This window comes from Palaemon carinicauda, chromosome 41 (genome assembly GCF_036898095.1).
Source record: "Palaemon carinicauda isolate YSFRI2023 chromosome 41, ASM3689809v2, whole genome shotgun sequence".
Taxonomy (NCBI): Eukaryota; Metazoa; Arthropoda; class Malacostraca; order Decapoda; family Palaemonidae; genus Palaemon; species Palaemon carinicauda.
The window spans coordinates 12,454,020-12,481,519 of NC_090765.1; the positions used below are offsets into that span (position 1 = coordinate 12,454,020).

Consider the following 27,500-nt stretch of genomic DNA (forward strand, 5'->3'; position numbering starts at 1 on the left):
TGGAAAGAACGGATAGAAGAAAGTGGTTGTATGTATACATATAAAAAAGATAGTAATAGTAGCGCAGAAGATAAGAGGCAATTTGAAAAGCTTCAAGATATGCTATTAGAACATAATATGCAACAAATAAACCACATTCCAACAAGAAAGGAAAATGTCCTAGATCTAGTATTTGTGAATGAGGTGAATTATGTTAAAGAAATAATAGTGTATAACACGGGAATTTCAGACCACAATGTCATAGAATTGATAGTTCATTCCAAAGCAAGTGATCACAGAATTAATAAAAGCACAAAACTTTGGGAAGGATATGGAAAATATAACTTTTACAGTAAGAATATAAAATGGTCAGAAATAAATGAAGAACTGAATAAAGAATGGAAAAATGTATTTATAAGTGATAATATACAGGTAAATACGGATATACTGTACAAAATACTGGAGAAAATTGTTGAAAAATATATACCGAAAAAAAACAATAAACAAAAGACGTGCATACCAAGAGACAGAAGGATCTTATTTCAGAAAATTAAAAAGTGGAAGAAAAATCTTGCAAAAGAAAAAAATGTGTGGAAAATGAGGGAAATAAAATGTAAGATAGAAAATGCAGAACAAAAGATTATACAGTCGAAAGAAAATGAAAAAAGGGACTTAGAAGAAAGGACACTTCAAAATATAAAAAGAAACCCCAAAGTACTTTACTCCTATGCAAAAAAGATGAATAAAAGGAGAATAGAAATAGGCCCTCTAAGAATTGAAGGACGGCTAACGAATGAAAAAAAGGAAATATGCAACATATTAGCAGAAAAATATAAGAGTGAGTTCACGCCAAGAATTGCGAATGAGAATAATGAAACAGAAATGAGAGAAGAAAATGTTGAATATCTAACGGATATAGATATTAATGAAGCAGATATTGTCACGGCTATAAACGAAATTAAAAATGGATCGGCAGCCGGACAAGATGGAGTTCCAGCGATTTTGTTAAAAAAAACTGCAAACACTATCGCGAAGCCGCTTGCAATACTGCTAAGACAGAGTGTAGATATGAGCGAGATATATGTTAAACATAAATTAGCTTATATAACCCCTATCTTCAAAAGTGGATCAAGACTAGAGGCAAGTAATTATAGACCTGTTAGTCTAACATCACATATTATGAAAGTGTATGAGAGGGTAATAAAAAAGAAAATAATGAACCATTTGGTCAAAAATAATTTGTTTAATATGGGTCAACACGGTTTCGTACCTGGAAAAAGTACACAGACCCAACTGATAACACACTATGAAAACATATACAATAATATGATAAATGAAAAAGACACAGATGTGATCTATCTAGATTTTGCAAAAGCCTTTGACAAGGTAGACCATAACATATTGGAGAAAAAAATGAGAAAGCATAATATTGTGGGAAAGATAGGAAAATGGGTAAAAGAATTCCTGCAAAACAGAAAACAGATAGTGGTTGCAAATGACGAGAAATCAGATGAAGCCCAGGTAATATCTGGTGTGCCCCAAGGTACGGTATTAGCTGCACTGCTATTTGTTATTATGATCTCAGACATAGACTGTGATGTTGAAAACTCCGTAGTGAGAAGTTTCGCCGATGACACAAGAATAAGTAGAGAAATTACTTGTGATGAAGATAGGAACTCACTACAAAGAGATCTAAACAAAATATATGAATGGGCGGAGATAAATAGGATGGTATTTAACTCCGATAAATTCGAATCAATAAATTATGGAAACAGAGAAGGAATGGTGTATGCATACAAGGGACCTAATAATGAGACAATCACAAACAAGGAAGCAATTAAAGACCTTGGTGTAATTTTAAATAGGAATATGTTATGCAACGACCAAATAGCAACACTGTTGGCTAAATGTAAAGCAAAAATGGGAATGTTATTCAGACACTTTAAAATAAGAAAAGCTGAACACATGATTATGCTTTACAAAACTTATGTGCGTAGTACACTCGAGTACTGCAATGTGATATGGTACCCACACTACCAAAAGGATATTGCGCAAATAGAGAGTGTACAAAGGTCCTATACTGCTAGAATAGAAGAAGTTAAGGACCTAGACTACTGGGAAAGACTGCAATTTTTTAAAACTATACAGTCTAGAAAGGAGAAGAGAACGCTACATGATAATACAAGCATGGAAGCAAATAGAAGGAATTGCTGAAAACATCATGGAGCTTAAAATATCAGAAAGAGCAAGCCGAGGTAGATTAATAGTGGCAAAAAGCATTCCAGGTAAACTGAGAAAGGCGCACAGGACATTAATCCACTACGCACCAGCATCGATAATGCAGCGACTATTTAATGTGCTGCCAGCTCATCTAAGAAACATATCAGGAGTGAGCGTAGATGTGTTTAAAAATCAGCTCGATAAATACCTAAGATGCATCCCAGACCATCCAAGACTGGAAGATGTATTAGCAACTCTCTAGTGGATATACGAGGTGCCTCACACTGAGGGACCTGGGGGAACCCAAACAAAAAATAAGGCAATAAGGTAAGGCATGACATTGAAACAATATCCAACAGATTTTGTAGATTTGAGAACAAAGGCTGCAGGAGAATATTGGGAGTTGAATGCCAGGACAGGATTAGAAATGAAACTATAAGAGAGATTACTAGAGTGCCGTATGTAGATGAGATCATAGAGGTGGGTAGATAAAGATAGTTTGGGGTTACTTTTCGCACTCCCCAAGAGAGATTAGTTCAACAAACTTTCGGCTGGGCTCCACAAGGCACTAGAAGAGTTGGAAAACCCAGGCCTACATGGGTGAGGGCTATGAAGCGTGAAGTAGGAGATGATGAGTGGGGGACATTGATTTGAAAGCTCATGATGTAGATGACTGAATAAATCTAACCAATACCCTTTGCGGCAATAGGCTTAGGAGATGATATATATATATATATATATATATATATATATATATATATATATATATATATATATATATATGTATGTATGTATGTATATTATATATATATGTATGTATGTATATATATATATATATATATATATATATATATATATATATATATATATATATATATATATATATATATATATCTGTCTGTGTATGTAATACATAAATGGGGATATATTGTCTGGAAAGAAATTTGATATTACCTTGATGATATGTACATTTAAGCTTGTACATTTACATGAAGGATTTGAAAATTAATTTTGATTATTATTTGATTTACCTGAAAAATTAATATTTCCATATCCGTTGTAAGAAGGAATGTTTTTATAAAAACTGTTCGTGTTTATGTGAAGAAAAAGTTCAGAATATATATTTATTTTTTATATATTTCAACCATTTCATTCGATATATTAACTCGTTCTTTTGTTGACTTTAACTCTTAATTCTTTTCGTTTACCAGTTTTCATTTTCCCGTCATTTCTTGGGAAACGCATTTAATCTTTCCAGTGTATTTAATGTAAAGAAAAATGTCGAGGTTTGAAGAGAGGTTCAGTCTTCATAATTGATTTCCCATGTAAATATAGATGCTACTGTTTACCCTCGAGTTGGCGATAGGACCAAAGTGTCTTTTTTTATTAATATTTTTTAATTCAAGGTATTTTTGTTTCTTTTTGTGTGTTAATGAATGGAATATTAATTGCGTGAAGTGGATATTATTCCGACTGTATAAATTTTATTAGGAATTTTCTCTTTCTTGGAATTGATACGTGAAATGAATTTTCATATATGGTTTATTCATCCTAATTGTTCATTAAGACTTTCCAAAAGCAGTTGCTATTTGCAAGACAGATTAGATTAGTTATTCAAAGTTTCCTAGATATTTTTATGCAAAATTAATGTGACAACATCTCTATAAGTCGTTAGATTTATTTAGTTGGATGTCAATCTTTTTTTTATCGTTGGGTATGTAATTTTTTATAATTTCCTCGTAAAAACCTATCGAATTATGAAGGTGTGATGAATAAATCTCTTGTAACCCAGTAACATGATGAAGTTTGCAAGTTTATTCAATCAATTCATGTTCATTTTAAGTGTTGAAAAAGAATGGTGACTAAAAACTCCATATTTCTTCTTGATCTTCATTTTCCAGTTGGAAACTTCTGTCGATTGTTTTTAATAGTTCAAAATAGGAATTGTATGTCTTAATCTTATATAATTTATCCTTGAGAAATCTCTCTCTCTCTCTCTCTCTCTCTCTCTCTCTCTCTCTCTCTCTCTCTGCAGTTGTCATGACCATGATCATCTGTTCTTTCCCTCAAGCAATTGAATTTTCTCCATCTTCTTTTTATTTATTGATCCTTCGTTTCCCTAAGCCTTTGAGCATCATGTTTAACGAAGTTCACGGGGTCTAATGTTACTTACATATTTTATGTTCTCCAAACACTCTCCACAATGTCCTCCACCATCTGGGTGGCATGTTCATTTTATTCCTGTTCGTGACCTTCAGATTATTCCAAGTTTGCTGATGTCGTTTTCTCAGCGTCGATTTCATTGATTACATTTATGACGCTCTTCATTAATATTCAGGTACACTGATCTCATTCTTTTTCTGGTGTCGAGGATCCTGATATCATCTATCCTGAGATTCAGCATTTCCTTGTGTTGTGTGTAGTTTTTTTGTTTTATTTGTTTTTTAATGAAATCCTTTACTATTCACATTTCTTATATTATCATTTTTCAGTGTCTAGGTTATCCAGGTGAATTCTTTCTGTGTGGTGTATGTCATCATTTCAAAATAAGCTCGTCAACATTAGTCGTTTTCGGTGACAATAATCATGTCCAATGTCGTCCTTTCCAGGTCCCCTCTTACTATATGGATCTTAAAGTCTTTTCTATTGTCAGTTAGTTTTATGTCATTGTTTCTCGTTGGGGTGTTTCACGCCGTCTTCTGAATGTCTACGCCAAAGTTCTTATTAAAAGTATATTACCCCCTATAAGTTTATTTTTTTAATGCTCAACTTTCTCTTATTGGATGTGTTTTACTTTCCATTTATTCCGTTTTCTCGGTGACATAGTCGCCTGATGTAGGTTACATGTTTTCTAATATTCTTATTTAAGGTTCGAGCCATCAGCTCTCACACTTTCTAATTTTCAAGATTTTTTAGTCCTGCTTTCTCTATATCTTTCTTTTTGTTTACTCTGGTGGTATCCTGATGTCACTGATATTGAATTCTTGTGTTTTTTAATGCTTTCCTTTCTCTAAACCTACGTTTCCTTAAGTTCCCATTTCTTAAAAGTCGAAGCAAGCCAATTTTATCCATTCTCGGAGTCCATGTTTCAAGTCAAACCCCGTTCCAAAATGTAATAATCTTGATTATTCATATTCTTTAAATGCATTGTATAACTATAACTCTCTATCTTCTTTCTTATCTTTTCTGATCATCTTTTTCCAATATTTTCATTATAAGTTTTTTCCTTCAAAATATACATCGTTCACATTTCTCTATTTAATTATACTCTTTCCTTTTATTCTCGGATATTTTTAGCACACTTTATTAACATGTCCTTTTTTATTTTTAGGGTATGCAGTTATTGTATGTGGGCTTAGTTTACGTTACTTGCCATTATTTGGTTATGAACAAGATCGGTCATTCACATTCTCTTACATTACGTTTTTATCATCTTTTCATAGTAGTACACACACATACACGCATACACACATATATATGTATATATTTATATATATACAGTATATACTGTATATATATACTGTATATATATATATATATATATATATATATATATATATATATATATATATATATATATATATATGTGTGTGTGTGTGTGTGTGTGTGTGTGTGTGTGTGTGTGTAGAATACAGAAATCCACTTTTGATAGCATTTGTGGACTATGAAAAAGCCTTTGATAGTATGCACCGGCCAATTTTATGGAGTGTCCTGCATTATTATGGAATTACTCTTAAATATGTAAATTTGACTAAGTCTGTTCATGAGCATAGCAACTGCAAATTTAATATTAATGGAGTCTTATCCAGTGAAGAGCGGATTACTCCAGGGGAATGTGTTGTCATCTATGTTGTTTATCTTCCTCATGGATTTGTAATGTGTAGAACAGTCGGTGATGGCGGAGAAGTATTGGACTGGATTGGTGATAAGAATTTAGCAGACCTAGAGTATGCTGATGATGCCGTCTTTGTTAGCAGAACACCTTAGGATTTGCAGTGCTTGCTTACCAGAATGCATGAAATATCACATAAGGTTGGGCTGAAGATAAATAGAAGAAAGACAGAGATGATGAGAGCGGAGTATACAGTGGAAGATGAAATATCTCTGGAAGGAGACAGAATTAATAAGGTAGAATCATTCATGTATTTAGGAAGTATGATCTCCAAAAAAGCAAATTAGACAATGGCTAGGTTAAGTAAAATTTTTAAATCAAATTGCTTGACATTGCATATTTTTGGGCTCAAGCCATGTCGTACTCTTAATTTAAGAATAACTTAACTCTGTAAGATTAGCTTATTATTATAGGCTCAGGATAGGTGAGCTAGAAAGGAAGTAGGAAGACATACTTGTGAATCATGTCCAGCCGGTTGCCGCGACCTTTTCTGTAGTCAATTCCTTAGGACCTTAAGGTTCTAAAGGAGGGAAAATCCTTATGGATGAGCCAAGCTTAGGCCTCCTTATTAAGGAATTGTCCACAGAGTGGAAAGGGTCTGAGGTCATTCAGAACCAAGGGAGGGAGAGGGGAAAATTTGGATAAAACCCCCTCAGTAGTTAATTAGGTCCCGGCAAGAGACTGCACTGAGAAGCACAGAGTATGCTGGAAATGTTGTACTGTGCAACCGTACAGCATAGCCACTATTTCAGTAGGTATGAGATACCAAGGGGGAAGTGGCCAGGCTATCTGGCTGCATCAGATCGACTGCCGGCACGGGGCCAGCAGCCGTGGAAGGGGTGCTTGTCCATTAGCGCCTCATTTGGTGGCTCCGGCAGACCGGCGGCAAGCCGGAGGCCGGTCCGGCGGGGTGAATCAATCTAGGGGTACACACTGAGCGACAGAGATGGTAGACACCGAAGGGGCGATCGCCGGCAGGGCGGCGGACTCTGGCAGCCGGCAGCCTGTCGGCGTGGTGAGCATTAGTTAATCTCATAAGATGTATGGGGTGGATAACCAGGATGTTGGCGGTTAGTGCCGGCAGGGGGCGGCAGCCTCCGGCAGTCGGCAGGCTGTCGCCTTAGGTAATCCTGATATATCATATTCTTGTAAAATTTATATGAAATCCCAAGCAGACTAGTATGAGATTTTACATGATCTTTTGTGCTTGAATTGGTCACAATTATATAATAGTGTAGATCCTGTCATCCCTTTGAATGAGAATCTAGTCAACATAATTGATAGGCGTATCCCTTCTCCTGTGCTAAGGTACCGAGTGAAGGACAAACCGTGGTTCAATGATGATTGTAGACGTGCTTTTTTGGAGAAGCAGGAGGCCTGTCAACTTTGGAAGGGTAACAGATCAGATTTGACCTGGAACAACTATACTCAGCTTCGAGCTTTTGCTCAGAGAGTTTATGCCTCAATTGAAAAGGAGTACAATTTAACCATAAAAGAAACACTTTCTGGTACAACTCAGGAACATAAATGGTGGTCTACCCTTAAATCTGCACTCTTTTGTGTGGATGCAACAGTTCCTCCTTTACTTAAACCAGATGGCTCAGTCACTCACTGTCCAAAGGAAAAGGCAACCCTTTTGGCTGATGTTTTTGACAGTAAACAGAGTAATGAAAAACTTGAACTTCCTCATTCCTGTTTTCCTGAGGCTAAACTAACTAGTTTAGCTTTTCGATCTCGTGAGATTAAAGCTCTGTTGGTGGACCTTGATGCTTATGGAGGTGTAGACCCAAATGGTATTTTTCCTTTGTTTTTTTTTATAAAGACAGCAGATTTCTTAGCTCCAAAGTTATCTGTTATTTTGCGCAAGTTAGCAAGAAGAGGAGCTTTTAGCACTAGTTGGAGAATTGGTAATGTTACTCCTCTATGTAAATGTGTTTGTGGTAGCTCAAGTCCCACTGATTACCGCCCAATTCCATAACTCCCATATTATCTAAAGTTTTTGAACGTCGTCTGGCAAAAGGTCTTAATAGGTTTGCTGAAGGTAATCATCTACCCCCTAGTTTGCAATTTGGTTTTCGTAAAGGCTTTGGAGCATGTGATACCCTTCTTACAATCTCCAATGCTGTACAGAAATCCCTTGATTGTGGTCGGGAAGTTCGTATGATTGGCCTTGATTTTAGTGCTACCTTTGACCGTGTTAATCATGAGGCCCTTGTTTTCAAACTGAAACAGTTGGGAGTGAGTGGGTCGTTTCTTAGCATTATTATTGATTTTTTAAGTAATAGATCTCAAAGAGTTGTTGTTGATGGGCACCATAGTGATTATAGGAATGTGATATCCGGTGTTCCACAGGGTAGTGTTCTTGGCCCATTACTTTTCCTACTATATACACATGACATGTGGTTTAGCCTAGAAAACAAGCTTGTTGCATATGCAGATGATGCTACTCTCTTTGCATCAATTCCATCCCCTGAATGTAGATCTAGGGTTGGTGAATCCCTTAATAGAGATTTAGCTAGAATTAGTGCATGGTGCAAATTATGGGGTATGAAGTTGAATCCTAACAAAACTCAAAGTATGATTGTAAGTAGGTCAAGGACGGTGGCTCCTCAACATCCGGATCTCAGTATTGATAATGTTTCTTTAAATATGTATGACTCTTTAAAAATTTTAGGTGTGAATCTCGACAGTAAATTTACTTTTGAGAAACATATATAAGGTCTGTGTCTTCTTCAATTGCACAAAAAATAGGCTTATTGAGAAAGTCTTTCAAGATTTTCAGTGATCAATCTATTCTGAAGAAGTGTTTTAATTCTTTCATTCTACCTTGTTTTGAGTATTGTTCTCCTGTCTGGTGTTCAGCTGCTGATTCTCATCTTAATTTGTTGGACAGAAACTTCCGGTCTATTAAATTTCTTATTCCTGATCTAGATATTAATCTCTGGCACCGTCGTTCAATTAGTTCATTATGCATGTTGCATAAGATTTTTCATAACTCTGACCATCCTTTATATTCAGATCTCCCTGGACAATTCTATCCTTTTCGTAATACTAGGCAGGCAGTTAATTCTAATAGCCAGGCCTTCTCCATCACGAGGCTCAATACTACGCAGTACTCTAGAAGTTTCATTCCAGCTGTGACCAAGTTGTGGAATGATCTTCCTAATCGGGCGGTTGAATCAGTAGAACTTCAAAAGTTCAAAGTTGGAGCAAATGCTTTTTTGTTGACCAGGCGGACATGAGTCTTTTTATACTTTATTTATGAGATATTTGTTTTTGATGTTGTTAATAGTTTATATATGACATGTCTGTTTTGACGTTGTTACTTATTTTAGAATAATTTATTGTTAATTTGTTCTCTTCATTTATTTAATTCATTATATCCTTTCCTCACTGGGCTATTTTTCCCTGTTGGAGCCCCTGGGCTTATAGCATCTTGCTTTTCCAACTAGGGTTGTAGCTTGGATAGTAATAATAATAATGATAATAATATGGGGCGGATACCCGGGGTGTCGGCGATTAGTGCCGGCAAGGGGCGGCAGCCTCCGGCAGTCGGCAGGCTGTCGCCATAGGTAATCCTAGGGTGGTAGCATCTTATGAAAGGAGAGGTCACCTGGGGTGTCGGCGGCTAGCGCCGGCAGCGGAGGCGGCAAGGGACCGGCACCATGATAAGAGAGAGAGAAAGGTAAGGAATGGTAATGTCCGATACCCACCGGCTTTCCTCCAGAAGAAGTGCTCTCATGATAGGCAGGGATACGCCTATCATCCGGCGGCAGGGGGCCGGCAGACGGCCGGAAGCCTGAGATAACCCAAGGGAGGGACAGAGGGCACTCAAAGAGGGGGAATCTTACGCCGGCAGGACGGCCGCCGGCACCAACCCCATAGAACTACTATGAAGAGTAAGTGTAGCAGAGCGGCCAGCCAAGCAGAAGAGCACAGCTAACCCTACAACTCTTCCCAAGGGAGGAATTTTAGGACAGCAGACAAGGGTGTAGAGGCAAGCCAACACAAAGGGATAGAGTGGGGAGGGGAATAGGGGTCTTTCGAGGGTGGGGGGGGGAGTGTGTAGGCGCTAGTCTGCCTAGGCAGGGGAGAACGCTCCCCAACCTAGGGAAGGTTAGCTCAGATCAGGTACAGCACTGGTGTACTGTCCTAAACTATAATAAAACAGAATCCCCCCAAGGCCTAACCTAAACCAGGAGAGTCATTCTCCTAGATTAGGGAGGACTGGGAAAAACACGTCGCTGGGTTGCAGGTAGGCAGGGAGTGTCCCAACCAAGTGCAAACTAGGGAAAGGGTAGGGCCCTTCCCCTTGGTCTCAGACACAACCTTAAAGGGGGTTCATTCCCTTAAGGTGGGCTGAGAAGAGCGATGGATACTCTGGGGTTCTAGCCAAGATCCCTCCATATACTATACAAGGGAGAGGGAAGAACTACCTAGCCTAGCCTACCCGAGAGCTAACCCGGGCAGGGGGATAGGAAATAGCAAGGCTACCCAGAGGGAGTTACCCGTAGGTAAGGGGGGTTTTAGGAAGCATACGAGGGCCCCAGCGTTGGGTTAGGGGAGTGTGGTATGACAGACCAACACGGTCCCTTGTATAGTCCCTAGAAGGCGAAAGCACATGTACAGCACCGTATCTTGTATGTTTAAAATGCCTATATCTTCATTATATTAACTTAGGAACACTATTATATCATGCAAAGCAACATGAGCACTAGGCTATCAAGTCTAGGGGCTAGGAGAGCGATCTAGCATGGGGTTAGGCAAGCACTGGTTGCCTAAATGAATACCAACAGCATAATATAAATAATTCCTTGCAATGAAGACTAAATAACTAATGATATTAATTAGTTATAAGACCGGGAGGGTTGTTCTTGCTAACTAACTAAAACATGCGAGACGAACAACGGCGCCGTAAAATGGCGCCTCCGGTCAAGGCACAGCTCTGCCACAAAACACAAGATTTAATGAAAAAATAATCGTTACTTTACGGCCAGAGCTTATTTAAACAATACTAGAACCTAGTACTCAACTTTCCAGAAAAAGGTGAGGCCGAATGCTGCGACATGGCGAACGATGAGCACATAAAGAAAAGCTATCCAGGAAAAACCAACTGCGGTAGGAGCTATGAACAGAGGAATAAGGACGGACGTGACGTCACACAGAATGGCGGCTGTTTGTTTACATCTCGAGTACCGTAGCAGTAATGAAGGAGGGTAACTTTGGAGCGGCTCCTCAGTTATCCCGCCACCTTTCCCCATCGAAGCATTAACGCTATATGGGGTGCAGATAGCTATGTGGCGTGTTAATGCATGCGTCCCCTGCTGATATACGATATCCCAGTGGGAAACCTTTAGGATACTCGTGCCAGAGGTTAGAATTCTGTGATAACCTTTAGTTTAATTCTCTGAGAATATCCACTGTAGTCAAATATACCCTTAGGAAGCTATTGAAGGAACCTTCCATCAGGACAACATGTCTATCTAATCCAAAAATAGATTTTTCGCTTCTATCTCACCCAAAAATAGATTTTTTCGCTTCGCTTAGAATCCGTTAAATATCCAATTATATTTAGTGAGATCGGTGTTACTTTATGGACATGAGTCATGGAATGACAATGAAACAATCGCCAATAGATTTAGTAGATTTAAGAAAAAAGCCCTTAGAAGGATATTGAGAGTTAGATGGCAGGACAGGATTAGAAACTATGAGAGATTACTCGTGTGACGGGCCGAGAGACGGTTGTGACTCAAAGACAGTATGAAAGCAACTGAGTGAGTTTATTATAGAACACTCTCCTTTATAAACAAAAGCTCAAAGCAACAAGAAATTTCATGTTCAAAAACAGACACTGTTACAGAGGAGAAAAACAGACATGTTTATCCTGGTTCTTTTTAGTGCGAGGGAAGAGCGAAGATACAAGCATAATATATACACAAAATGAACTATGTACGATTGTGTGACACACGGTTGGTACACTCGAGTGCCATATGTGGATGAGATAATGATGAGGAGGAGATGGAGAAGGTTTGGGCATGCTCTTTTTACTCCCCAAGAGAGATTAGTTCACCAAACGTTCAGCTGGACTCCACAAGGCACTAGAAGAGTTGGAAGACCCAGATGTACATGGCTGAAGACTATAAAGAGCGAAGTCTGGCGAAATCTAACCGAGGCCCTTTGCGTCAATATGGGTAGGAGGAGAAGATGGTGATGATGATATGTATGATATATGTATATATATATATATATATATATATATATATATATATTATATATATATATATATATATATATATATATATATATATATATATATATATATATATAATATATATATATATATATATCATACATATATATATATATATATATATATATATATATATATATATATATATATATATATATATATATATATATATATATATATATATATATATATATATATATATATATATATATATATATATATATAATATATATATATATATAGATATATATATATATATATATATATATATATATATATATATATATATATATATATATATATATATATATATATATATATATATATATATATATATATATATATATATATATATATACAGTATATACAATCTCTATGAAAAGTAGACTTGGAATAGTGTGCCAACAGATGTTTGTTTTAAAGGATGAAAATGGAAATATCAGAAGAAAGAAATGGAGTTATAAAAATTGCAGAGAATTTCAATACAAAGATATATGATAAGGATATAAGAAATAACTTTGCCAATAGAAATAATGAAACACATGAGCCGGTACCAAACTTAACAGTAGGAGAAGAAAAGAAAGCATTAAAAGACACGAAAAGGGGTTAAGCAGGAGAAGATGCCCTAACAATTGATTTAATAATAGATGGAGGAGATTTCATAGTAGTAAAACTCGCTAAACTTTAAATTAATGTCCACAAGAATGCTCAATACTTACAGCTCGGAAAAACTTTTATCATTATAGTAATTCACAAAAAGGGAGATACTAAAGACCTGAAAATTTGCCGCCTAATAAGTTTACTTTCCTTATTATATGAAATATTTACAAATATCATAATAGAAAGACAGGTAGACTTTAATCAACTAAAAGAGCAGGTAGCCTTTTGAAGTGGGTATTCAACAACTGACCATATCCATGCAATTAACCAGCTAATGGACAACTCAACAGTGTATGATAAACCACTATGTATGGCATTTATAAATTATGAGAAAGCTTTTGATTCTGTCAAAGCCTCAGCAGTAATGGAAGCCCTTCAAAGACTTTGACTAGAAGAATCTTATATTAGAACACTTAAAGATATCTGTAGAGGAAGTACAGCAGTCCTAAAAATACATAGGGATAGTGAGAAAATTCACTTTGGGAAGACCCCATCTCTCTTAAATTATTTACAGCTTGCCCAGAAGTTTTTAAGAATTGTATGGAGAAAATGTTTGAATTAATATTAATGGGGAATATCTTAACAACTTGAGGTTTGCAGATGACATAGTCGTGTTTAGTGAATCATGGGAGGAATTACAAACGATTAGAGAATATTTGAATAGAGAAAGCAAAATGTAGAACTGAAAATGAATATGAGTCAAACTAAGATAATGTCCAATGAAAATGCAGAGACAACACCTGTATAGCCAAGCTTTTTCAGTTTTCTCAACAACCATTGGGAGACCAAAAGGCATCGCTCGCTTTCAGGGAAATGAGCAGTATCGCTTGCCTGCAACCCGTAACAATGGGCTCTCCTCAGGAGCAGAAGCTACTTCGTGTCATTTGGGTATGACGCCTACCCGAATCTGTACATGCTGCCATTCCTAATGTTGATATTTTGCCTGCGAAGGGCCTGATGACCTAAGTCAGTGACCTTATGGACATCCACTTCACCATCTTCAAGAATTCCATCAACGCCTCGACTCTTGAAGAGGACAACTTTGCAACATCGACCAAAGCAGATGTGAATGTGGCAGGATGGAATGCAGTATGACACAGACGCCCACCACTACATATGACATCCACCAACAACATCTCCGACCACTTACTGACGCTCATCGGCCGCAGTTATAGTACTACTACTATAGATTCGCGGTTGCTGTAAAGAAATGTGCAAACTGTTGTCAGTGGCTAAAAAGCTCTTGAGCACTTGTGGTACAATTTTTGGTAGACACTGGTGCTTGCCGTTCTCTTCTACCAAGGCCATGAGGCCATGATGTGTCAGTCTAAGTCTGCTGACATCCGCTTGGTAGCTGCTAACGGATCTGCGATCCACACCCACTGGTACGAGACCCTCACATTATCGTGTGGGACTGCCAAGTATCATTGGAAGTTTCTCATTGCTGACGTCACATTACCAATCCTTGGTGCACTTTTGTTCTCCCATTTACACCTGGATGTTGTTGCTTACTGACAGTTAGTCAATGCAGACTCCTACTCATTAAAACCTCTTCAACCCACCCTCTCCAACCTTTCTCTCCACATCAGCGCACCCATGAATGCCTACACTCACCTCCTCACGTCATACCCGGAAGTCTTCTGTCCAGAACATCGCCAAATGCCCACGGTTCCTGCCTACCAAGGTATTTGTCACCATATAAAGAAGATGGGGCCCTCAGTCTTCGCCAGGTTCAGGCGTCTGGCACCGGATCATTTGGCAACCGCTAAACAAACATTCACTGAAATGAAAGAATTGACCTTTTTCAAAAGGTCTCAACCCATGGTTGTCACCCTTACACATTGTCCTGAAGAAGGAACGCTCCCTGCACCCTTGTGCGCATTGCAGGTGTCTGAACATACAGACAGAACCAGACCACTACTCCTCCTAAACATGTCCGACGTGACCTCCCTCTTGCACATAGCAAAGGTTTTCTCCATGCTCGACCATGAAAGGAATTATCAAGTACCCATGAACCCAGAAGACATCCAAAAGACTGCTATCACCACCGTTTTTGGTACATAGACTTTCAATTACTCATGTTTTGGCCTACTTAATGCTGAGGCTACTTTTCAACCTCTAATGAATGGCACCTCGGGGTACCTCCCCTTCTCAGTATGTTACTTGGATGACGTACTTGTGTTCTCTTCCTCCAAAGGATAACACCTCCGTCATTTATGTATCATTCTCAACCTCTTATAAAAGAATGCCCTTGTAGCCCGGTACGATAAGTGTACCTTTGGCGCCAACAAAGTATAATTTTTAGGGCACCACATATCTTTTAAAGGTGTCCAGCCCCTTCTTGAGTAGGTAGCAGCCATTCAGAACCTCCCCACCCCCTTGACTATCAAACCACAGAAAGAATTCTTGGGCATGATCAGCTATTATCACCGGTTACTGCTAGCCATCGTCGGCATTTTTTCTCCCTCTCTACCTCCCTCAAGGATAAGCCAAAAGACCTGAAGTGGTGTCCCCTTCTTGAAGCGGCCTTCTACAATGCAAAAACTGCCCTTTCAACCGCTGCAGCTCTGTTTTCCCGTGCCATATGCCCCTCTCCACCGATGCCAGCAATGTTGTTATTGGTGTAGTAATCAAGCAGGTGGTCAACTGCTCAACTTGCCCATTGGCCTTCTTCAGTAGAAACCTGTTCAAGGTGGAATCAGGCTACTCTACATTCGACCGCAAATTGCTGATGGTGTATTTAACTGTCGTCACTTTCCCTACTTCTTAGAAGGTACATCATTTGTCATTTGTACAGACCACATGCCTTTGGTGCACGCCTTCACTTGATAAATTAATACCTGGGCTACCCGTTAACTCTGACATCTCTCCGCCATGTTTGAATACAATTGCACCCTTCAACACGTTCCTGGGAAAATTAATCCTGTTGCTGATGCCCTGTCAAGAATCACATTGGCCACCATTCACCTGGGATTGAATAACAACTCCTTGGCAGAAGCCTAACAAAAAGATCAAGGGTACCAAGAATATAGGACATTCATCACATCCCTCCATTGGGAAGACATCACCCTTGACAACTCCAACGCCACCCTCCTTTGTGACATCAGTACGGGTAGACCAAGACCATGGATACCTGCTTCAATGTGCCGAACGGTGTTTGATTTCATTCATGGCCTTTCACATCCATCACACCTATCTATTGCTTAGCTACTGAAGACGAAGTTCATTTGTCCCAGCATTACTAAGGATGCTAAAGATTCATGCCAAACTTCTAAAGTATATCAATGCAAGGATTCAGGAGTGGGCAACTTCCGTCAATCTCAGCTTCATTTTGCCCACATTCACGTCAATGTAGTAGGTCCCTTACCCACATCACAAGGATATCGTTACCTATTTACTGTCACTGACAGCTCCGCTCGTTGGCCTGAAACCAATCCATTGCAAACTGCAACGTCTGCCGCATGTGCATCTGCCTTACTCTGAGGGTGGATAGCGAATACCACTTTCTCAATTGTGGACATCATTTGTGAATCTCCTTGGGGTCACCCACATCAGACAACCGCCTACAACCCTGTAGTAATTGGAATGGTTGAACGTTTTTGTTTCACCCTCATTGCAGCTTTGATGTCCCACTGCAATGACTCCAACTGGCTTACTCAGCTTTCCTGAGTCCTCCTGGGGTTAAGTAGCACCTCTAAAGACGTCCTAGATATCTCGGCACCTGAAATGTTGTATGGCGACTCGTTGGTCGTCCCTGCCGAAATTTTTTATTATCTGCAACCTCCTCCGACAGTATCCAGCACCTACATCATGTTGTGGGAAAATTTACTCCATGCCGCCAGACAGACTTGCACAAGGCATCGCACGTTTTCCTGTGCAACACTAGTAAGCCACCACTAATGCCCCCTTACACGTGCCCTTTCCACGTGATTCGTCACACACCAAAAGCTTTCTTAATTAACATTCGTGACAAAGAAGACTGGGTCTCCATTGATGGCCTAAAGCCTGCATAACTCCTCCAAGATGACCCACCTGCAGTGGTGTCTCTCAAGAGCAGAGTGCCCTATTTCTCATGTATGTCTTTTTTAAGCTTATCTTAATATGCATTAATCTGTTTGAATTTTCTGACATTCTTGCTCGGAACTGCTAGTATATAAAATCGTTATCTGTTGAAATAAACTTTGTTCCATTCATCTCGTCTCTCTGATATAACCTAACAGCAACCTAGCTCAGACCATTCACCTATGTCTTGCATGTACTCTTGCGCTTCATGAATATCAAGACCCTTCATTTCTAATACATCTCTGAATCCTTCTATCCAACCTTTCTTAGGTCTTCCTCTCTGGCTGCCTTATAACACATCTTAATAATCAATATTAGCTATGTGGCGTGTTAATGCATGCATCCCCTGCTGATATACAATATCCTAGAGGGTAACCTTTAGGGTACTCGTGCCAGAGGTTAGAATTCTGTGATAACCTTTAGTTTAATTCTCTGAGAATATCCACTGTAGTCAAATATACCCTTAGGAAGCTACTGAAGGAACCTTCCATCAGGACAACATGTCTATCTCACCCAAAAATAGATTTTTCGCTTCTATCTCACCCAAAAATAGGCTTTAGGCCCTTGGACACTCCTTTCCATTAGCGGACTTGAAACGGCGCTCACTTGAGTGTTTTGGATCGTGAGGTACAATTTCCAAGCGTTCTGTCTACCATACGCTAGTCTAAACCATCCTTTTACCTATGCTAAAAATTCAACTATGCATATCTCCACAATATTCACCTCATCACTTCTTACACCACATTTACTATATAAACAGTTCATCTTAAGAGCTGTAATCTATTTACTTGAATTTAATTTCAATATTTACGCCATTTCCATAAAGTATGGTTGGTTGAACAATTAATTTAACACTTCAACCTTGACTTCTATGGACAATTCAATTCTCTTATCAATCTTTTGCGCAAATTGTTCTACCTTTCTTGCTTCGCTCATCACACTATCATCCACTGTATTTACTACTTCAGAATTCTTCTAATCAACCGCTTCCATTCTCCCTCCATTGCTCAAACTTCTTCATATCCATTTACTCATTTTATCTTACTTTTTCTCACATTTTCTCTCAAACTTTTTCTCCTTGTGGACTCTATCAAACTAACATCTTGTGTAGTTTCTCTTCGTTATTACAAATCAGCACAATATCAATCGAAGATATCAGTCCTCCTTCATACCATTCATAGTTCATTTACCCATCTCACGCTTTCCACTGTAATTCACTGACCACTCACATCACTCCTTTTTCTCGCTATTCTCTTCTCAGTCTGGGTAATGATCAACAACCCTTGGGGATGTTGTTACTAGGATATTTTATTTTTAAAAGTTAGTTCGCAACCTAGTAACCCACCACAGTCGAATAACTACCTGGTACGTAATTTATTGTTTGCGCGAGAGAGAGAGATTATTTGTTTTAACAGACTCTTCCCTTAACACTTGTATGATAAGCGATGGTATTACTGCTGTTGAGACAAGGAATCTATTTTTTATTATTATATATATATATATATATATATATATATATATATATATATATATATATATATATATATATATATATATATATATATATGTATATATGTAAATATATATATATGTATATATATATATATATATATATATATATATATATATATATATATATATATATATATATATATGTGTATATATATATATATATATATATATATATATATATATATATATATATATATATATATATATATATATATATATATATATATATATATATGTATATATGTATATATATATATATATATATATATATATATATATATATATATATATATATATATATATATATATATATCTGTAAAGATAATATAGCCCGACCATATAACATGAATGGCAATGGGAACGGCGTCTTTAAGTATTGAGGTTATGATGATTCTACGAAAGGCCAAAGTAGTCGCTTCCGTCCAATCACGGTATCGATTCTCCTCAAACATTCAATGTAGTTGACCGAATTTGTAATGACGCCTTGGTCACTGGGTGAGAAGCGAGTTGAAGTATGACTTTGTGCTACTGTTTTAGTGATTTCTTATGAGTAAAAAGTTTAGTTATTTTGTTTGATGTATTATATTCCAAAATTTCATTTGTTCTATAGAGTTCTGTACTTGCATTTAATAAGTGAAGTTGAAGATATCTCGCAAACGATAAAGTATATTAATCTTATTTGAAGAATACTGTTGATTGATGTTACAATATTTGAAGAATGAATTTGGTTGGTGTTATTTGAAGAACAAGTGGGGTTGGTCTTATTTGATGAATGAAGTTGGAAGACCTTAGTTGAAGAAAAATCTAGCTAATCTTATTTGAAGAAGGAAGTTGACTGATCTTAAATGGAGAATAAAGTTGATTGATCTTATTTGAAGAACAAAGTTAGTTCATCGTGTTTCAAGAACTAAGTTGGTTTATGTTATATGAGGGACAAAATAAGTTGATCTTATTTAGAGAATAAAGTAGGTTGATCTTCTTTGAAAGACAAAGTGGTTTAATCTCATGTGATGAATGGTTAGTAGAGTTGATTTGAAATTGAAATTGACGATGTATTAATGAATAGAGCATTTAAGGTCTTCATTTCATAAACAAAGTAGGAAGATTTTTACCTGGTAAAAAGAAATAAAATTTGTAACCAACTTCGATGGCTTAATCTAAATCTGCTTTAGTGTGGCAATGGAAAGGGAAATCTATTTTCTGGTCTTATGGTGCTTTGTATAATGAATCGATATTGAAACCAGAGTTTCAATTGTTGGAAGACTGTAAAATGATCATTTGCCTGCTTTGAAACTTACTAAATTAAAGGAAACGATCTAGTAAACACTTTTGATATAAGATTGCTGTATAGTGCTGTATGCTTAGTAATATTGGGAGTTGGGGAGACTTAGAATTGTATTTGGCACTTAGCATCTTGGCTATTTTCATGTAATGAATTGTTTGAGGATTGATTAATTGATTTGGGGAAGTCCTTACATTAGCCACAGTGGAAAAAAATGGAAACTAATAGTCTGGCCTATTCCTTACATATTCTCCTCTAACCTCATACACCTGACAACACTTGAGATTACCAAACAATTCTTCTTCGCTCAAGGAGTTAACTACGGTAATGTTAATTGTTCAGCGGCTACATTCCTCATGTTAATACTAGAAGAGACTCTTTAGCTATGACAAGCAGCTCTTATAGGAGAAGGACACTACAAAATCAAATCATTGTCTTGGGAAGTGCCATAGCCTCGCTACCATGGTGTTCCACTGTCTTGGGTAGAGTTCTCTTGCTTGAGGGTACAATCGGGCACACTATTCCATCATATTTCTCATCCTCGTGTTTTTTAAAAGCTTGTATAGCTTGTATATGAAAGATTTGTTTTAATGATGTTACTGTTCTTAAAATATTTCAGTTATTTCCTTATTTCCTTTCCCCACTGGACTATTTTCCCTGTTGAAGCCCTTGGGCTTATAGCATCCTGGTTTTCCAACAAGGGTTGTAGCTTAGCAAGTAATATATATATATATATATATATATATATATATATATATATATATATATATATATATATATATATATACATACATACATACATACATACATACATACATACACAGTATATATATTGTACGGACACCTTCCAACAAATGTGTTGTCTGACTTGCTCTAGTATGCTTTGTTCCTTGATGAAGATTCACTTGTACTGCTTCTTTGTCAGGTGGGCAAATGCAGAGGAAACAGGTCTGACCTCTTCTAGTAGGCTGTGTTCTCTAAAGAGGATTCCCCCAAAGATGGATAGAAAATGCAAAAAATATATAAAACTAGAAAATTCAAGGGGAGAAGAAGAAGAAGAAGAAGAAGAAGAAGAAGAAGAAGAAGAAGAAGATAGCAGCAGAGAAACATCAAGATGGCTTCTGTTCCCAATCTATTCAGGATAACTTTGGGATATTCTACAAGATGGACTCAGCGAAGGGGAGAAGTCTGACTTGCTCTAGTATGCTTTGTTCCTTGATGAAGATTGACTTGTACTGTTTCTTTGTCAGGTGGAAAAATGCAGAAGAAACAAGTCTGACTTCCTCTAGTATGTTGTGTTCTCTAAAGAGGATTTCCCAACGATGGATTGAAAATGCAATAGAATACATAACACTAAAAAAGTCAAAAGGAGAAGAAGATGGCAGCAAGGAAACATCAAGATGGCATCTGATCCCAATCTATTCAGGATAACTGGGGGATATTCTACAAGATGGACTTGTACGGACATCTTCCAACAAGTGTGTTTCTATGTCTTTAAACCCTTTGTATGTATTTCACGCATTTGTATTTAAATTCAAGATATTTTGTTCTGTATCAGTAAACGCGGAATTCTCCGCTCTTTCTTCTAATGTGATAATCAAATAGGTACATTTTATATTAAGAATATTATTCAATGATTTTCGTACCAAAAGAAGCACAAATTTAAACCTAAGCCTGGCTAATCCGCCTCAGGTATTTTCTGTGCTACTTGTACGTCCGCACGTCTCGATGTAGTCCGGTTCTGTCGTCAATAAATCATCAGTGTCGGAAACTGTCTCTCTGTACCCTCACAACTGGTGACCCCGGAGCAGAAATGCCCTTGGACACTTCTTTCCATTAGTGGACTTCAAATGGCTCTCACTGAGTGTTTTGGAATGTAAGGTACAATGAGACCACCATTAACGGACTAAATACTGCGCTCTCACGAATGTTTTGGCGAAAGAATTTCCGATGTCTAACAATGAGTTTACTGATTTTGCGGCAGACAAGACCATTGCATCCAACCAATCGGCGACCTTGCCCGTTGAACAACACGCCAACCTGGCGAACATCAAGCACCCGCTGATCTCACACAAAAATGTGTCGGCATAGCTGACCCGTGCAGACTTTCAATTTTGCATCGTGGGACTCACCCGGGAGTCCGACCTTGCCAACCTCATACTGTCAGCGCTACCAGAAGACGTTTTTGACAGGTTGGCACAATGGATCGAGTCCCGGGCAGGTCGTCCATCATACACAGAACTTCGGGCAAAGCTTATAGAGCTCTACTCTCCGCCCGTACCTGAACGTGCCCACAGAATTTCCGACGTAATGCAGCAACCCCTCGGGGACCAATCTCCGACAGAAGCATGGGAAGAATTGCAGAATTTAATTTTCCTCCCCGGCCGAGACGCAGACAGAAACAGAAGGAAGATCGACCTAGACTGAGAAATCTTCCTACGTCGCCTTCCACCAGAAGTCAGGATCCAACTCCCGCAACCCCACCATCTGGAAACAGACGACCTCATCAAGAGAGCGCAGCATCTCTTCGACGCGGTTAGAGCTTCAAAGCTCGCCGCAACCAACACCATCAGCGAAGTATCAGCGGAAGATTCCACCTCAGACCTAACCTGCGCCGTCATCACAAGGCCAAACTACCACAACCACGAACTAACATGGTGTTTCTACCATAAAAGATTCAGTAAAGATGCAAGACGTTGCGTGCTGCCCTGCTCATTTCCCAAAAACGGCCCAGGCGGCCACCAAAGTGGCCGCAACCTTCGCCTACCAAACAAAAGATTCCTGGTAGACAAGGGGCCCACCCACTCCATATTTCCGCTTACAAAAGCTGAAAAGAATCAACCAATTGACTTTTCAACAAGCCTTACAGCAGCCAATGGCACATGTATAAAGAGTTACGAGACAAAAAAAACGAAACTCTGCTTATTACAAAGGCTTTTCACTTGGAATTTTATCATCGCTGATGTTACAAACCCTATCCTGGGAGCAGATTTCCTAGGCCATCACGGACTCCTGATCGACATTGCCCAGAAAAGATTAATAGACATTGATTCATTCCAATCCACACCCTTAACCCTGGCCATTCAATGCCCGCTGCTCGCTCTGTTTGTACCCACATATATAACATCCTCCATCATGAATTCCTGGATGTATTCAAGCCCGAGTTACGACTGACAACAAGAAAACTTGCTAGGCACGACATGTACCACCACATAACAACAAGGGGCCCGCCAACTCATACAAAGTTCCGCCGCCTACCACCTAACAAACTCCACGACTCAAAACAGGCCTTCCAGGAGATGGAAAGAATGGGCGTATGCAGGAAGGCCTCCAGCCCATGGGCCTCCCCTCTTCGTATGGCCAGGAAATCAGACGGGACATGGCGTCTGTGCGGAGATTACAGACGCCTTAACCTGCTGCTATGTAGACGACATCCTGATATTTTCAAAATCGCAAGACGAACATCTTCAGCACGTTCGAACTGTTCTCCGTCGACTCCAGGACAACGTGCTATTCGTACGATTTGACAAGTGCACTTTCGGCTCTGATTCCATCGACTTCCTGGGCCATAAAATCTCCAATGAAGGCGTACGTCCCCTAACATCAAAAACCAAGACGGTAGAAGAATTCCCCCCACCAAAAACCATTAAAGAACTACAAGAATTCCTCGGAATGGCTCATTTTTACAGGTGTTTTATCCCTAACATTGCAGGTATCTCAACGCCACTCTCTGATGTCCTAAGGGGTAAACCGAAATCGTTGTCCTGGAACACAGAGCAGCAGTCAGCATTCAAAAAGACGAAGGCAGCCCTTGCCAAAGCTACAACGTTGGCCTTCGTCACCCCAGGAACACCCCTGATGCTGACCACCGACGCCAGCAACACAGACTGTGGAGCGGTCATAGAACAAGTGGTCAACGGCGCCCTGCAGCCTATCGCCTTCTTCATGCAAAAACTCAATGGCGCCGAGCAAAAGCACAGTACTTTCTACCGAGAGCTCCTTGCAGTCTATACAGAGGTAAAACACTTCAAGTACCTTTTAGAAGGTACCCCTTTCACCATTCGAACTGACCACCAACCACTTGTCCACGCCTTCACAAAGACAGGTGACGCCTGGTCAGCCCGTCAACAGAGCCACCTTGCCGCCATCGCAGAATTTGGATGCATACTCCAATACGTACCAGGGAAAAAAAATCCAGTGGCTGACGCCCTCTCCAGTATAGAAATAAACGCCGTCCACCTCGGCATTGACTAAGAGGACCTGACACATGAGCAACAACTAGATCCAGAAATTCCAGCCTACCGGACAGCCATCACGGCTTTAAAATGGGAAGACGTCCCGTTAGGGTCATCTAACACAGCCCTACTCTGCAACGTCAGTATTGGCCGTCCCAGGCCCCTGGTACCCTCCTCTTGAAGAAAAGCCGTCTTCGATATAGTACACTCCCTCTCCCATCCCTCGGGCAGAACGACGGCAAGAATCATATCAAGCAAATTCATCTGGCACGGGATGAGGAAGGACATCACCCAGTGGGCCCGCAGCTGCATCAATAACCAAACAAGCAAAATTTCCCGACACACAACATCAGAAAAACGGGAACTTCAAGCAACTCATGAGATGTTTCAGCCACATGCACATCAACGTCGTCGGCCCCCCTTTCCCCTTCCAGAGTGGACCGCTTTCTGTTTACAGTCATCAACAGGTCCACTCGGTGGATCGAAGCAACCCCCATGCAAGATTCATCAACACCCTCCTGTGTCAACGTCCTCCTTTCAAGTTGGATCAGCAGGTTCAGCATTCCAGACGACATTACAATCGCCAGGGGGCCGGCCTTGCTGTCAGATGTCTGGGGCGCCATCACAAAATCTCTAGGGATCACCGCCCACATCACAACCTCCTACAACCCCGCTGCCAACGGAATGGTCAAACGGGCCCATCGGTCCCTCAAAGCTTCCCTGATTGCCCGTTGCTCTGACAACAACTGGAAGGCCAAGTTACCCTGGGTCCTCCTAGGACTACGCACCGCCTCCAGATCCAACGGAGAGCCATCATCAGCAGAAAAAGTTTACGGAGAGACCATAGCCGTGCCAGGAGAATTCTTCCCGGCGCCATCTAACTAAATCGACCAGACCCCGGAAAGAATCAGAAACATCGTAAGCAAATTCACCCTGTGTCACCGAACTTCAACGACACAACAAAAACTTTCATGTCGCAATATCTACGGACGTGCGATTTCGTTTTCATCCGTGACGACGCCCACCGATCCCCACTAAGACGCCCTTACAAAGGACCCTACCGAGTCATCAATAGAAACCCCAAGGCATACCTTCTACTTATCCACAGAAGAGAAGACAGGATCTTGATTAACAGGTTAAAGCCAGCATTCATCATTAATGACGAACAATTCACGGACAAAACAGGCCGTCGACCAAGGATACCTCCTGAACACAAGAAAGTGATGCATAATACCGCCACACCTCAGACAGTTAAGAACCCCAACCCAAGACCACGGGGAGGAATCCTGTCAAAGAAAACATAATCAAAAAATAAACAAAAAGTCCCGGTGCGGAAGAACCCCGTACCCTCCAAGAAAATTCAGAAACTAAGATAGTTAACATTATTTCCTCCCACTCAATGAAATAGTTAACATTATTTCCTCCCGCTCAATGAAAAATATTTTTTATATATATATAACTCTGGGGGTAGGGGGGAGTACTTGTACGGAGACCTTCCTACAAATGTGTTTCTGTCTATAAACCCTTTGTATGTATTTCACACATTTGTATTTAAATTCGAGATATTTTGTTTTGTATCAGTAAACGCGGAATTCTCCGCTTTTTCTTCTGATGCGATAATCAAATATGTACATTTTATATCAAGATTATTATTCAAGGATTTTTGTACCAAAAAGAAGCACAAATTTAAACTAAGCCTGGCTAATCCGCCTCAGGCATTTTCTTGTCTTGATGTAGTCCGGCTCTCTCGTCAATAAATCATCAGTGTCGGAAACTGTCTCTCTGTACCCTCACAATATATATATATATATATATATATATATATATATATATATATATATATATATATATATATATATATATATATATATATATGTGTGTGTGTGTGTGTGTGTGTGTGTGTGTGTGTGTGTGTGTGTATACATGAAATAGAATATTTATCTAAATCAGCTATTCTATTTTAGTTTATAACGCTTTTAAATTATTTTAAATTCAAAATCGGGAAAATATTTTGTTAAGGCTCCGTTTAATTCTGGGTGATTTAGGATTTATAAAAATTCATAATGATTTAATGTGTAGAGATTATTTGAGTAATGTTTAAAAAAAAAGATATACTCTCATTTCAATTTGGTGGTTCATTTTGGAAAATTCATGATCTTCCGGAATTGAAATAATCCAATTTGAAACAAAACAGAGTTACGTAATGGGTAGAAAATATTGAAGATTAACTAACAGCGTGTAACTATAATGGTAGTCTTTTCAATAGCAATTGACCCAGAACAAGAAAGGATATATTCATGAAGCCGAACATTGTTATAAACTGTACATTATAATAGATAAAGTCTGCAGGAGAATAGTCGTAACCTGTTCAGCTATGTATTTCTCTTAGGTATAATTTTGACTGTAAGTTAAAAAGAGAAAAAAATTAGACTAACCCGTCGTAAGTGGCGGAGAGGTAGAGGGCATAGGAGTTCGTGGCAGCGTGATTCTTGACACCGACCGTCAGTTCCGGCAACCTGGCTTTTAATCTTGCCAGTAGCCAGTGGAGTGTTGTTTCTCTCGTACCTGGAGCCATCACCACCACCACCTCACAGTCCTGAAATGAAAAACATTACTAGAAGTTAGGTGGGAATTATTTCTCCCAATAAGAAATTTGAGTGATAATTCACAGCCTGTAATCTTATATATATATTTTTTCCGTAATCATATTTCTCTTCTTTTCTAGTTGCCCATCTTTCTGTTTATTTATCCCGCCTATTTTCGAGTAGATTCAAATATAGATTTCGAAAGATGAAAGCAAGAAAGAAAACATTTGTGGTAACACTGGAAAAATAAAGAAAGTACAAACTTGGAAATATTCAAAATATTGTAGTGCTGTTCAAAGTAAAGTAATAGTTTTGTGTGCTAAGGGACTATGAGTGAAATACTTTGTCTTGGTAAATTTTAGCTACGCGAAATGAAATTTTAGAATTGATAAGGGTTGTAATTTGCCTTTGTTTAAAGTGCAGATTGGATGTCATATTGCGCGAGTTGCACAGCCATATAACACACACACACACACACACACATATATATATATATATATATATATATATATATATATATATATATATATATATATATATATATTTATATCTATGTGTGTGTATATATATGTATATATATATATATATATATATATATATATATATATATATATATATATATATATATATATGTACATATATATATATATATATATATATATATATATATATATATATATATATATATATATATATATATATATACAGTATACATATACATATACACAAATACACACCCAGTATAGTTCGTTATCGTTCACTCACAGTCGTAGGTGTACTGTATATTATATGGGATCATCTATGAAACTACGACCTTTTGTGC

General features: G+C 38.5%; 2 protein-coding genes across 3 annotated transcripts in view; one reads left to right on the forward strand and one right to left on the reverse strand.

Annotated features, from left to right (window-relative positions):
• The window catches only part of Ppox (protoporphyrinogen oxidase), a 948,609-nt gene that overhangs the window by 418,529 nt on the left and 502,580 nt on the right, over positions 1–27,500 (forward strand). The window lies entirely within an intron of this gene.
• LOC137632195 (anoctamin-10-like) overlaps positions 1–27,500 on the reverse strand; it is a 401,601-nt gene that overhangs the window by 75,434 nt on the left and 298,667 nt on the right. Inside the window, 1 exon segment of the mRNA XM_068364080.1 lies at positions 26,528–26,696. Coding sequence (XP_068220181.1) covers positions 26,528–26,696 — 169 coding nt within the window.